This window comes from Melopsittacus undulatus, chromosome 4 (genome assembly GCF_012275295.1).
Source record: "Melopsittacus undulatus isolate bMelUnd1 chromosome 4, bMelUnd1.mat.Z, whole genome shotgun sequence".
Classification (NCBI taxonomy): domain Eukaryota; kingdom Metazoa; phylum Chordata; class Aves; order Psittaciformes; family Psittaculidae; genus Melopsittacus; species Melopsittacus undulatus.
In genome coordinates, this window is record NC_047530.1 from 82,419,678 (window position 1) to 82,431,777 (window position 12,100).

A 12,100-nucleotide genomic window follows, 5' to 3' on the forward strand; every position below is an offset into this window, starting at 1 on the left:
GTGACTAGGGACGATTTTCGAATGATTAAAACTCAAGCTCGTGCTTTTTTATGACTATACAATCTTATAGTCTTCAGTTAAATTAAGACAGCAAGTTTAAAATGTACTTCCTTTATATGCCAATTATAACAAATGAGAAGCATCTGCAGAGGGTTAATTTGGTTGTATCTCCTTTAGCATTTTTCTATGTTTAAAATGTATCATAGCCTGAATACTCTCTGCGCTCCCTGGTTTTATTTTTATCTATAGGGTTGTATTTTTATGTGTAAGTACTACTTAATGAGCTATTAGAAATTAAATTCCTAGATAGTCCTGCTGGCTGCTCTCCATTGCAGGATGTTACTGCAATACTGATTGCTGCAGAAGCTAGAACACAGTTTTGGTTTAAAGTGTAACATTAAAAACCAGCAACTTGTTTCTTCTTCAAAAATGTGGATTCTTGCCTCTCTTCTATAAATAATATTACTGAATGGCCATGTTATGACAGTTATTTACTCTGACATTATCTTCATTAGTGTCATCCTAAATACCCTCCTTTAGGATGAAACTTAGTGCAACATATTATATTTATCAAATTGCCAGATGTCTAATTAATCTGGTGATATTGACACTGTCTATAAATGAGATACAGACAGCAGCTTCAGTTATTATTTGAAAGTTAACCTCAGTACTTAGTCCAGCTATATGCAACCAAAACCCACTAAGGGTGATGATCTCTAGGCTCTATTAGTCCCATTTTCCCTATCTTTCCACATTTGCTGATAGGGAGCTACTTTAATCTCTGTAATGACCGGAACAGGCTGCTGCTCCAATAGTCCTTGAATAATTATAATTTAATCTTCAACAATAACTCAAGCTACAGAAATTTTATTTTAAAATATTAATAAGATGAGTCTAATACAAGTTGTTTTTTTTTTTTTTAAGCAAGTAGTTAATGTCTGATATTTGGGTCATTGTTTCACTTCTTCATTGGAATAATGAGAACTTTTTTCTTGTGCTGGACCTAAATATCTACCAAGAGTATGTTGTTCAGTGTAGGATTATGCCCTACTGAAAGAGGCAGGGGCATTGAGGTGTCATTTCTAGGATTATGGGAATGTGTGGTGTACAGTAAGTTTTTAAACTGTGGCTTTAAGATGTGATTGGTTTCTAGCCATAAGACTTGTAAGCCTTATTTAGGACAATTGATATTTTTCAAAAGCGGTAATGTGGTTTTGCCTGTAGTGTTCTATTAAGCCTTTCTGCTGAATGGCTCACTGGGTTCTCATTTATGGTGGATGTTATAAGTTGCAGCTCTGAAAGAGAAATTACCTGATTTTCCTGCCAGGCCAGAGGAGGAGCTGTTTCAGCTCCTGCGTCAGATTTTGGAATATCTTGTTGTGACCTGCACCTGCATGTTGTGTTCTGTAGGGACATCTGCTCAAGAGCATGACTGTTTATGTACCTGGGACAGGTTCTGGGCATTAAGGATAAATAAAACCACACTGGTGTAGGAGTATCTGGGGACTGGCTTTGACTGGTGACCATGACCAAGGTTCTATTAGTGAGCTAATGAAAGTTAATTTTGTTCAGGAGTCAAAAAATACAAAGCTTGCTTAGAGGAGGGATCAGGAAACAGAAGCAACATGGATACTAAGTCTTTAATTACCTAAAACTAGTACAAATGTGTCCAGAAATGCCTGCTGAATGAAACTCAAGTATAGGTAAAACTAATTGTGCCTTGAAATTATTTGGAGTTTGGTAAGTCTGGTTAACCAATCTTATGAAATTAACTTGGAATCAAGGCTGGAAAATCTGTTAAGTGTTGGTAGCTTTATTAAGATGGTAGTGCCATTCTAAATTAAAAACATAAATTCATTTTCTGAGAGTAAATAGTGGTGATCAAAATCTGGGGAGATCTAAAGTTTGTTTGGTATTGTCCAATTGCTTTTCTCTTTTTTTCTTTTTTGATAGTGATCACATGGAAAATATTTACGGCTACTTAATGAAATACACGAATCTTGTCACTGGTTGGCAATATCGGTAAGTCTTTTCTGGTGCTTCCTAGTAATGTTTTTACAGCATCTAACTGAACATATTTCAGGTATTTTAAATAATACTTGTATTTTCCCTTTTATTAGACAAACATTATGGAAGAGTTATGCTTTTCTCAATGTAGATTATGCGAACATGTAGATGAATAATACTTGTTTTAAGGCATGAATAAGAAAAAATGTGTAGGTAGTATGATGCAGTTAACTCATTTGATGGCTTGGAACTATGTGTTAATTTTTTTTCTCCTTTTCCATTAAATAGATTATTTTTGTTTTGTTTCTGCTAAGTCTTCAGCTTAGTGCTATTCACATTCATACCATCATACCAATTTTTTATTTTTTTTTATTAAGACTTCTTTACTGAAAATTCAAACTGCAGTCTTTTCCCCATAGTTCCTCAGGTTGTCTGTCTCCCCTGGAATAATTTCAGGCTGGTCAGGCTGCTTGCTCGATGCTGTTTCTAGAGCAGCACAGTGCAACCAAATTAGTATTGGAGAGACAAGTCCTTGGCATATCACACTGCCCAAATTCCTGTGTTAGCAGTGATATGCCATGACTTGTGTCAATACACTTACTGTCAAATTCAATTGAGATTGAATGTAGTTTAAGGATGTATTAAGCCGTAGAGATTCAGGATATTCTTTTGATTCCCAAAATTTTGGAATAGCACTCTTCTGTGGGCATGCTGTTCTGCTGTGTGATCCTTGGCCTCTATGGAAAAAACTGCTAAGAATGTAATTTTTGTGCAGTCTTGCTGGGGACATAATTCGTATGTTTGGGGTTGTACTGACTCAGGTCTTTTAAGTCCCAGCCTCATCTGTGCCAACTTGTAATGAAAGTCTTAAATTCTCCCAGTACCTTTTGCCTTGTTTTCGTTGCAGATTTTTTGTTTTAAACAATGATGCTGGTCTGCTGGAGTACTTTGTGAATGAGCAGTCTAGACATCTAAAGCCCAGGGGTACCCTGCAGCTAGCTGGAGCTGTAATTTCACCCAGTGATGAAGACTCTCATACATTTACAGTCAACGCTGCCAGTGGGGAGCAGTATAAACTCAGAGGTAGGACCCGGATTCCTGTGCAAGGGATTCTTCCACTAGAGGACACTCCTGGCTCTCATCTGTAGCTGCTCTGCTGGGTTTGGTTGCATGGCCAAAGCAAAAACTTGTTTCTTAGACTGATGCAGTGAGAATTACATGTGAAACTTTCATCCTGCTCTTCAGTTAGAAACTGTCCTTCTTTTGGATAGTTCTGTACTCTTTGAGAAGACCACAGACTTCAGATGTGTAGGATGGGGTTTACTCTTAATGTATAGTGTCCTTTAATTGATTCAAAGTGTTCTAAATCATTGTAGGTAACAGTGCTGTGTAGATGCTTGCCTAGAACTACATTTTTCCTAATGTTCAGTTTGTTAGCCTTCTTGTGGTGGGTATAGAAGCCCATTCTCTGATTTTTGTCGGCTATGGAAATCTGGGCTTATAGCTCTTTATGTCTGTATTTAATATCTTATATCTCTTACATCTGTATCTAACATCTTTTAGTATTTCTTCCCTTGAAGACTTGCTGTTGCTTTCTAATTCAGCATACCTTACTCTTATTCCAGGAAAATAAAAAAAACAGTCTTTTTTTGCCCATGCTTTGAAATGTCTTCATTTGCATAATCCTTTTGGTTTGCTTTTATTAGCTACTGATGCTAAAGAACGTCAACACTGGGTTAGCAGACTTCAGATATGCACACAGCATCACACGGAAGCTATTGGAAAGGTATTGTATGATTGCTATTTTTGTGGGCAGAAATAAGCTAGGCAGGTGGTAGAACTGCAAATACTGCTGCCCTGTTACCTCAGACAGATACTGCAAAAGGGCATATGGTTGGTTTTCAATCTTACATCAATAAATTTTTTTCTGAGTAATAGCTGACTTGTAATAGAAATAATCTTTAGGAATGAAACAAAGTGAAGTCCTTTTGTCCCTGAAGACCTGAATGGTCCTCCCTGAGCAGGTATTGGTGAGCAGGTATTGGAGGCAGATGAAAGATGAGATCTTTTCCCAGATTTCCCAGATGTTTTGTTTTTTTTAATGGGTGAGGGAACAGGTCTTCAGTGTTATTGAATCCCTTCCATTTTGGGAGCTTTTCTTTTTAATGTTTTGTTGTTTGTTTGTTTTTAAGCCATTCAACATCCCACAAATACATTTAGGATTAATTCCCATGTTTGAGAAGCAAGTTCTTAACTGTATCTGAGGATTGTTGCTTCCATTTGCTAATAATGTCATAGTTGTAAATATAGTGTATTTCACAGAACCTCTCAATTACTGTAACACCTATTCTGATACCTGAATAAAGCCTTGCTTTCAAGATAAGATCAACATCTTGTAGGCTTTATTGTAAGAGATATACTCAATTAATAGTTCCATATGAAGTCCTGTTCTCTTAAATGCCAGCTATATCTTTGCAAGATCTGTTAGGAGTCAGTTTCTAGTACTGTTGCACATCAACAAGTAAAATCGTTTAGTCCTACTGTGGACTAATTTTTCAAGTCAGAGAAGTGGTACATATTGATCGACCTTGTTTCACAGATTGATCATAATTAGGCTATAAAACAGGGCAACTGTTAACAGCACAAAATATTTTATCAGTTGCTACTAATATATTATTAGGGCTATATCATCTGTCCTTGTTCTATAAAAAAAAAGAATGGAACTGTTCTACTGTGTCTGTCAAAACAGAGTATTTGCTGCTTATTAGGAATTAATTATAAATGTTTCTCAATATGCTTATTTATTCACTAGAACAATCCTCCTCTGAAATCTCGCAGCTTCTCTCTTGCATCCCAAGGAAGTGCCAATTCTCCTGGTGTGCAAAGAAGACCAAGTCAAAATGCAGTTTCCTTTTTCAATGTTGGACATCATAGATTGCCAACCGGAAAAAGAGTTCCTATTATGCAGCCAGATCACCTTGTAGATGTTAGAGAGGTTTGTATGCCTTAAATGATCTTACAGTTTTTTGAAAGAGCTGTCCTATTATTGGTAGGATTGTAGAGAAACTTGCTATTCTTATTTGAATATATTGTCCATAGCATGTCCTAAGCTATTCTTGCATAGCTATATGAGAATAAGTAACTTGCCTTGAATAATTGCAGAAGTGTAGAATTATGTATTTATATTCTGACTTTTGTACTTTGCAATAATATCCTCATGCTCAAGGTAGAGCTTTGCATGTTCTCCACATCCTTGCAAATCCTAGGACTTTAGTTGACAAGGGAATATCCTTAAGGAAGTACAACATCATGTACTATGATACTGTTATATCATATACTGTTTTCTTCCCATTTCAAGCTGTAGAAGAATGGACTAAGCTGTACCTGTATCTCCGATAACTAAGGAGAAATTGGTCATGATTGATGTTTAAGAGTACTGATACTGCTTTCTGGTACACTAATTCATGTGGACAAATTGTTTAGGGATTAATGTGACTCAAAAAGAGCAAAATAAAAGGAGCAATTAAGAAGCGTGCTTTTTTCCATCTTGACTGACATAATGAACTGACTGCTGGTTGATTTAGCTTGTGAGTATTTACAGGGTAAATGAGGCAAATCTAAAGATAATAGTAAAAGAGAATTTGTTGCTGAATTTCAAACCTGTTTTAGTAGTAGCATTTATTAATGATTATTTTAATGTTAGCAGTGTAATAAGTGTAGCATGATACATTTCTTGGCAAAAATAAGTTTCTTGTAGAGGGTTTTTTAATTCAGCAAATAAGGATCCATGAAGTGCAAATAGTTAGAAATTGAACTTGGATAAACTGGGATAGAGGAATGCTATGTATTGTGAGCATCATTAACCTTAAAATATGTGGCTAAGTAAAATAATGTGGTAATTTCATCAGTGGGAAGCTGTAAGTAGGTATTGAAAATCCTTTCCTTGGTGTGGTAGATTGCCATCATCATTGTTCTTTGATTTAAATCAAGTTGCTGTGGCACTATTACTTGGTAGTCTAGACAAGGTGATTGCCTCTTTAGACTTCAGAATCTGTGAAAATCTCTGTTGACAACAGATTGTTCTTGTAGATGCCTTGCAAAAGGATAGCTGCTGCCATCTTGTTTGTATCCTCTAATAGCAGTAAAGTTTTCTGTAGTGCTAGTGCAAAGACTTACGAAGTTCTGTCAAGTACCTAGGAAAACTTCAGCTGGCGTCCCTGTGGCTCCTGTTTTTCATGGCTTTTAACTTTTTGACTTTTCAAATGGCAGTATGGCATTCAAAATTTGAGGGAAGAAAGAGGAATGTGTGTGAGCTGGAGCACTGAAGCAGTGGCTTGCATCCTCTAATTGAGATTCTTGGTGGGAAGTGGAATGATTTTTTTGTAGCACTGTTGAAGAGCACAGAAAACTATTCATGTTCCCTTTTGATTGTTACTGAGTTTAGTGATACAGCATGATTATTATTTATCAATGTAAATGTTTTGACCTGTACAGATGGAGCCTCCTCGATAACAGTAGCCTTTCTGAATGTCAAAGTTAGTTTGCTTGTTTTTTTATTTAAGATATAGTGAAATACTTAACAGGCTGGTGCATGCCTGTTACACTTGAGCATGATACAGCGTGAATACTTACCAATTCAGTTTGAGAAGCTGTGGGAAGAGCAGCTTCCTCTTCAAAGGATCTGCTGCATGGTGACTTTTTCTGGATTGTATTTCTTCTTTTTTTTCCTCCATAAATTGCACTGTTGTTGGGTCTTCTGTTAGTCCCTCTCCTTTTTACTTCCCCTTTCTCATGGCTGAATACATGTCATGCTGATTTGGATACCCTGCACAACAGGAGATCTAAGAGGATCTTTCTGCTGACTTCCACTAAATGCAGGTGTCTGTGTTTGCGAAGTGAGAACTACAGCCTGTGTATTTGATAGGTTTTGAGGGTTTAATCGCAGTGCTTCTTCCTCCCCTGGCACATTTTTTAAAATTTATTTTTCTTTTTTTATTTAACAAATCTAAGTATATAAGCAGGAAAAACTTGGGAATGTGTGAAGTGTGTCCTTTGAACTTCAGTGCTGGGCATAGCATGGCTTGGCCTATTGTTTGGCCTGGTCCTGGAATGAAGTGCTTGGGTGCTACTACATAGTAGATTGCTAAGAGTGAAGATCACCAGAAGGATTGTAGCTATTTGCCAACTAATTATTTGTCATCTTTATTTTTTTTATTTCTTTTTTTTACATCAACAGAGTGTTTCAAAGTATTGGAAAAACCTTGCACACAAAGACTTATATTTGTGACTGGAAGAAAATAAGACACATGTTCTGATAGCAACTGGCGTGTTTGCATAGGCAAGGCTATACAACTATTTTACTAGCTTTCTGTCCTGTCTCTCTTGGGACATGCTAAAGCTGTGTCATGGGTTCAGCAGTAGCTCATGCTCTGCCAGGGAGGAGGGAGAGATAGGGCACCTGGTCTGGGCTAGTCGGGGAGGTATTCCACACCACAGCACGTCCTGCTCGGGGAGGGGACTGGAAGCTGGCCTGGAGGGAAGGAGTTAACACGCCGGGCTGGGCTCGGGGAGGCAACTGAAAGCTGGCTAGGAGGGGAGGGGGGAAGCTCTCTCTGCCGGGCTGGCCTCGTGGCGGCGGGTGGTATCGTATTCTCTCCCCCTGTTTGTCTCCTCTAACATTGATTTGTTATTGGTACCGGTAGTGATTTCTGTTATACCTTGATTGCTGGACTGATTTTACCTCGATCCGTGGGAGTTGTATTCCTCCGGCTCTCCTTCCCATCCCTCCGGGAGTGGGAAGGTGAGGGGGGGGGGGAGGGGAAGCAAAGGGGGAACTGTGCAGATTTAGTTTAAACCACGACAAGCTGACTGTACATAGTTAACTCCACTTCCAAAGAGCCTATGCTCTGTAAATTCAAACCATAGCATGTGTCGTGGTTTAAGTCCAGTGAGTAACTCAGAACCACGTAGTTGCCCTCTCACTCCCGTCCCTTCCTCCTCCCCGCCCCTGCTCCCAGAGGGATGGGGAGGGGAATCGAAAGAACATAACTCCTATAGGTTGAGATAAGAACAGTCCAGTAACTAATGTATAACACAAATCACTACTGCTACCACCAATAATAATAATGATAAGGGAAGGAACAATCGAAGAGAATATAACCATTCACCACCTGCCAAATGATACCCAGCCTAACCCGAGCAGTGATCTAGCCCTTCTGGGTAACTGCCCCCAGTTCATATAGCGGGCATAAAGTGCTGTGGTATGGAATACCTCTTTGGTCAGTTTGGGTCAGGTGTCCTGTCTCTGCTTCCTCCCAGCTTTCCCTCCTCCCTGGCAGAGCATGAGACTCAGAAAGTCTTTGGTGAGACTAACATTGCTGAGCAGCAGCTAAAAACATCGGTGTTATCAGTGCTGTTACCAGGCTGAGAGTCAAAAGCACAGCACTGCACCAGCTACTAAGAAGGAGAAAAATGACTACTACTGCTGAACCCAGGACAGTATGCTATGTAGCCAAGCCCTAAAATGTTCCAAACACCACATACCATGAACTTGGAGGAATACATTATTGCTCAAGTATTTATTGCATAAAACATTACAAGGGAAAGGGTTTGCAGGCAAAGGTACCAGAAAAAAGTAAATCAATAAGATGCTGCATGAGTGCATTTCAGATTCTTTAAAGAAATTCTTCTGCTCTGCTAAATCAATCTGGTTTTACATTTAACTTAACTGCCAGAACATGTTACGATTGCAGAGTCATGCTGTCCAGTAGCATTAGTGCTGTTTGTTGTACCTCCCCAGAAAAGGGACTAGTACATATAGAAGGTTGCTTTCATCCCTGTGATTCAGTATTGGGCAATAATTTGCTTCTGTGAGTACAAAGAAGAAAGCATGTAGGTTTTTGGAAGGCCACAGTGTGCTGCTTGGTGGCTGGTGTGCTTTGCCACTATACCTGTTGCAGGCAAATGTGCCGTTGCAGGTTCTGTGATGTAGGGATGTGTACCTCATTGTGAAGGAGGGAGAGCAAGGGGGACTGTGACAATGGAACATCTGTAATTTGAACACAGAATGAAAGTGAAAATCCTTTCTGTCATTGTCATTGTCCCCCCGTGCCCCCCCCCCCCCCGCAAAGTAAATGTTGAGATAGCAAACCTAAGTGTGATGGCAGTGCAGACAATAAAAGGGAGCTAAACTCAGTGATATAGGTCTTTTCCTTAAAGTGCTGGATCCCGTCTTGTAGGGTATAAAAAGGTCTTGATATCTATGGGTAGTATCTCATTAGATCCTCCTCTGAGCTGTGCAGAACACAGATTAATTACTTCTCACACAGAGTGTGTGTGGTTTTCCCCTCACCCCATCCTTATCAACCAGGCATGAAAGTGTTTGATATTCACTGCAGCAAATATCATGTTCAGATTCCTCTTTGCCTTTTTCTTTTTTTAAGTCACTTTGGTATTCCGTTGCTTGTTAACGAGGTATGATGTATTGCCATGGGAATTTCATCATGCACTTAATGACTCTTTAGTAGCTGCATCAAGGAAAAATGCGCATTTATCTCTACATGCATCTATTATCTTACAGTTTTATTATCATCATAAAATCATTTGGGATTCTCTGTGCACAGCTAAACCTGTATCACACAACACACTTCCATCACCTGATAAATAACTGCTTTGTTTGACAGATGATGTCTCAGGCTGAGGGCCAGCAGAGAGACTTGATCAGGAGCATAGAATGCCTTCCTGTCTCTGGTCACCTTACATCCTTGGATCAAGACCTATTAATGCTCAAAGCAACTTCCATGGCAACTATGAACTGCTTAAATGACTGTTTCCATATTCTCCAGTTACAACATGCTTCTCAGCAAAAGGGATCCTTACCAGCAGGTGGGTATTTATTTGCTCACAAAGAGGAAAACTCTGCAACAAATACGCATCCTTTCCTTCTTGCATAATTGCTTGCTCCACACGAGTTTCACATGGGCAGAGAAAACTGCCAGCTGCCTGGTTTGTTGTGAGTTTTTCCAGAGTTTGGCTTGCTAGCAGTGGGTAAAACTCCATGCATGTTGTAATTTTTTTATCATTTATTTTATCAAGAAGGGTGCGGCAGCAGTAGGTGCGTAAATGTAACATCTAATTGTTGTGGAGCATCTTGCAACAGAATAAAGTACTTAAAGGTACCACAACAAGAAGGCTGCTTTTGCAATGTAACTGTCCACTCAAGAACAGTGATAGTAAAGAGGAAATGTTAGGCAATTGCATATTCTAGGGTATGTGGTGTCTAGTACAGATCTGCCAGATGTCATCCTTTTCTGGCTTTTTTTACACACTAAATACCTATTATAAGCTTTCACGTGTGTGTAGCTTTCATTTCATGTTAAACATTACATTTTTAAGCTCTAAATTTGCACAGGTTATTATTAATACTGTTTATGCATCAGTATTCTCATTTTGAGTTAGTCTGTTTTAAACAGTGAGGTTGAGTGTTGCATTCCATTCTGAGGTCAGGATAGACTTGTAGGCAAATTCAAATTGGTTAAAGATACAAAAAAAAGAGGGCGAGGGTGTGTGTGTGGAAAAGGCAAAACCCAAACAAATCCAACAGCCTGAAAAGCCCACCAAAAAAATCTACAGAAATCCCAAATGAATACAATACTTTTCTTCAACAACCACCCCTGAAAGCTTCTGCTAATGGTTGGGTTATAATATAAATTCACAGACAGCAAACATGCGCATTGCTGCCTTTGGGCAGTCGGTCACGTCTGTGCAAGTAGGTGCTTACCAGAATTGTTCCACTATTTTGTGTGCAGTGTATGGAACTGAATATATTCTTTCCTGACTGTACATTTTTTTGCATCTTATTGTGATTTTTTCCATGTGTTTACTTTGTGGCTTTTTGTAAACAAAGACCTTTTGAGGATTCTCAAATACTTCTCTTACACAACAGATATGGTAGATAGGGTGAGTATGTAACAAACTATGCTCAGAAGTTGTCTCTTACTTTATCTTTCCCCTATTCCTCTCATATTTGTGGTACTTGCTTTGCCAGTGCATGTTATCTCAGACCTATAATGGGTTTAGCTTCTAAGATGGAAAAAATATTTTGTATAAGAGTATAAAAACTATATAAGAATTATCACGTGCATTAAGAGAGAATTATATGAGGAGGATGAATCAACTTTTTTGCTGTATTTAAGTTCAAAAATTTTAAAATTGAAAAGTTTAAAAGATGAAAAACCAGATGGAGCCTCTCCAGATCTTTGTCTGAACGCTGAAGGTACTCACACTGAGAAACCTCTTCCAGTTCCCTCAGGTTTTTGTTTAACTATTGATGCATAACCGTGGGAAGTGCACATCAGAAGCCTTTCTGGTTTGGCATTTTTGTGTGTGTGCTACTAAGAAGGGGTTTTTTAACCCATTACTGTATCTGGGGAAATACGAAGGGTCCAGTGAGCATTGAAATAACTTAAAGTAAGATATTTTTGTGTGTGTGTTTTGTTGGTTTTTTACATTTCTTTAAGCTATGCAGGGGAAAGTTTGATTCATCTGACTGCTATTCAGTTGGTATCTGCTTCTTAATGTCCAAATCTAAAAACTGCTTGAAGATGTCAAAATCTAGAAGATTTCTGGTGGTATCCTAAAGAGATGAATGGAGAGGGGAGGAGCAGCAGATTGGATGGTGAATTACTGGGACCAGAGTTAAAATCAAACCATTAAAATAAGGCACTGCAGCCTTCTGTTGTCCCATGGGTGTGGTCTTTCTAGAGACACTGTAATACATTTGTTCCTTTGAAGGACTGCAAAGAACTTTATTTTAAATCCAGTTAGCTTAGATTTCTCCTTGTGACTAAAGAGTGATCCTTCTCCTTGTGGCCCAACAGGTGTAGTATTTTCAGTAGGCTTCGGAAGTTCGTACAGGAAGGAAAAGGCTTGTGGCTTAATTCAAACACTGCAGGAGGCATTTCTATATTTAAGTGTAGGAAAACAAAGTGATATAGAAAAATTTTGAATGCAGACTGTTCTATCAAACACACACTATTTAATCCTGCTAGCATCATAAAGGCAGATCGGTATACTTTAGCTAGATACAAGTGGC

The 12,100-nt window shown here is 38.6% G+C and overlaps 1 protein-coding gene across 1 annotated transcript in view; it reads left to right on the forward strand.

Moving 5' to 3' along the window:
* OSBPL11 (oxysterol binding protein like 11) overlaps positions 1–12,100 on the forward strand; it is a 44,245-nt gene that overhangs the window by 14,718 nt on the left and 17,427 nt on the right. The window contains exons 2-6 of the mRNA XM_034062021.1: positions 1,954–2,022; positions 2,915–3,090; positions 3,714–3,793; positions 4,820–5,002; positions 9,690–9,891. Of these exons, the coding sequence (XP_033917912.1) occupies positions 1,954–2,022; positions 2,915–3,090; positions 3,714–3,793; positions 4,820–5,002; positions 9,690–9,891 (710 nt within the window). The remainder of the gene's footprint in view (positions 1–1,953; positions 2,023–2,914; positions 3,091–3,713; positions 3,794–4,819; positions 5,003–9,689; positions 9,892–12,100) is intronic.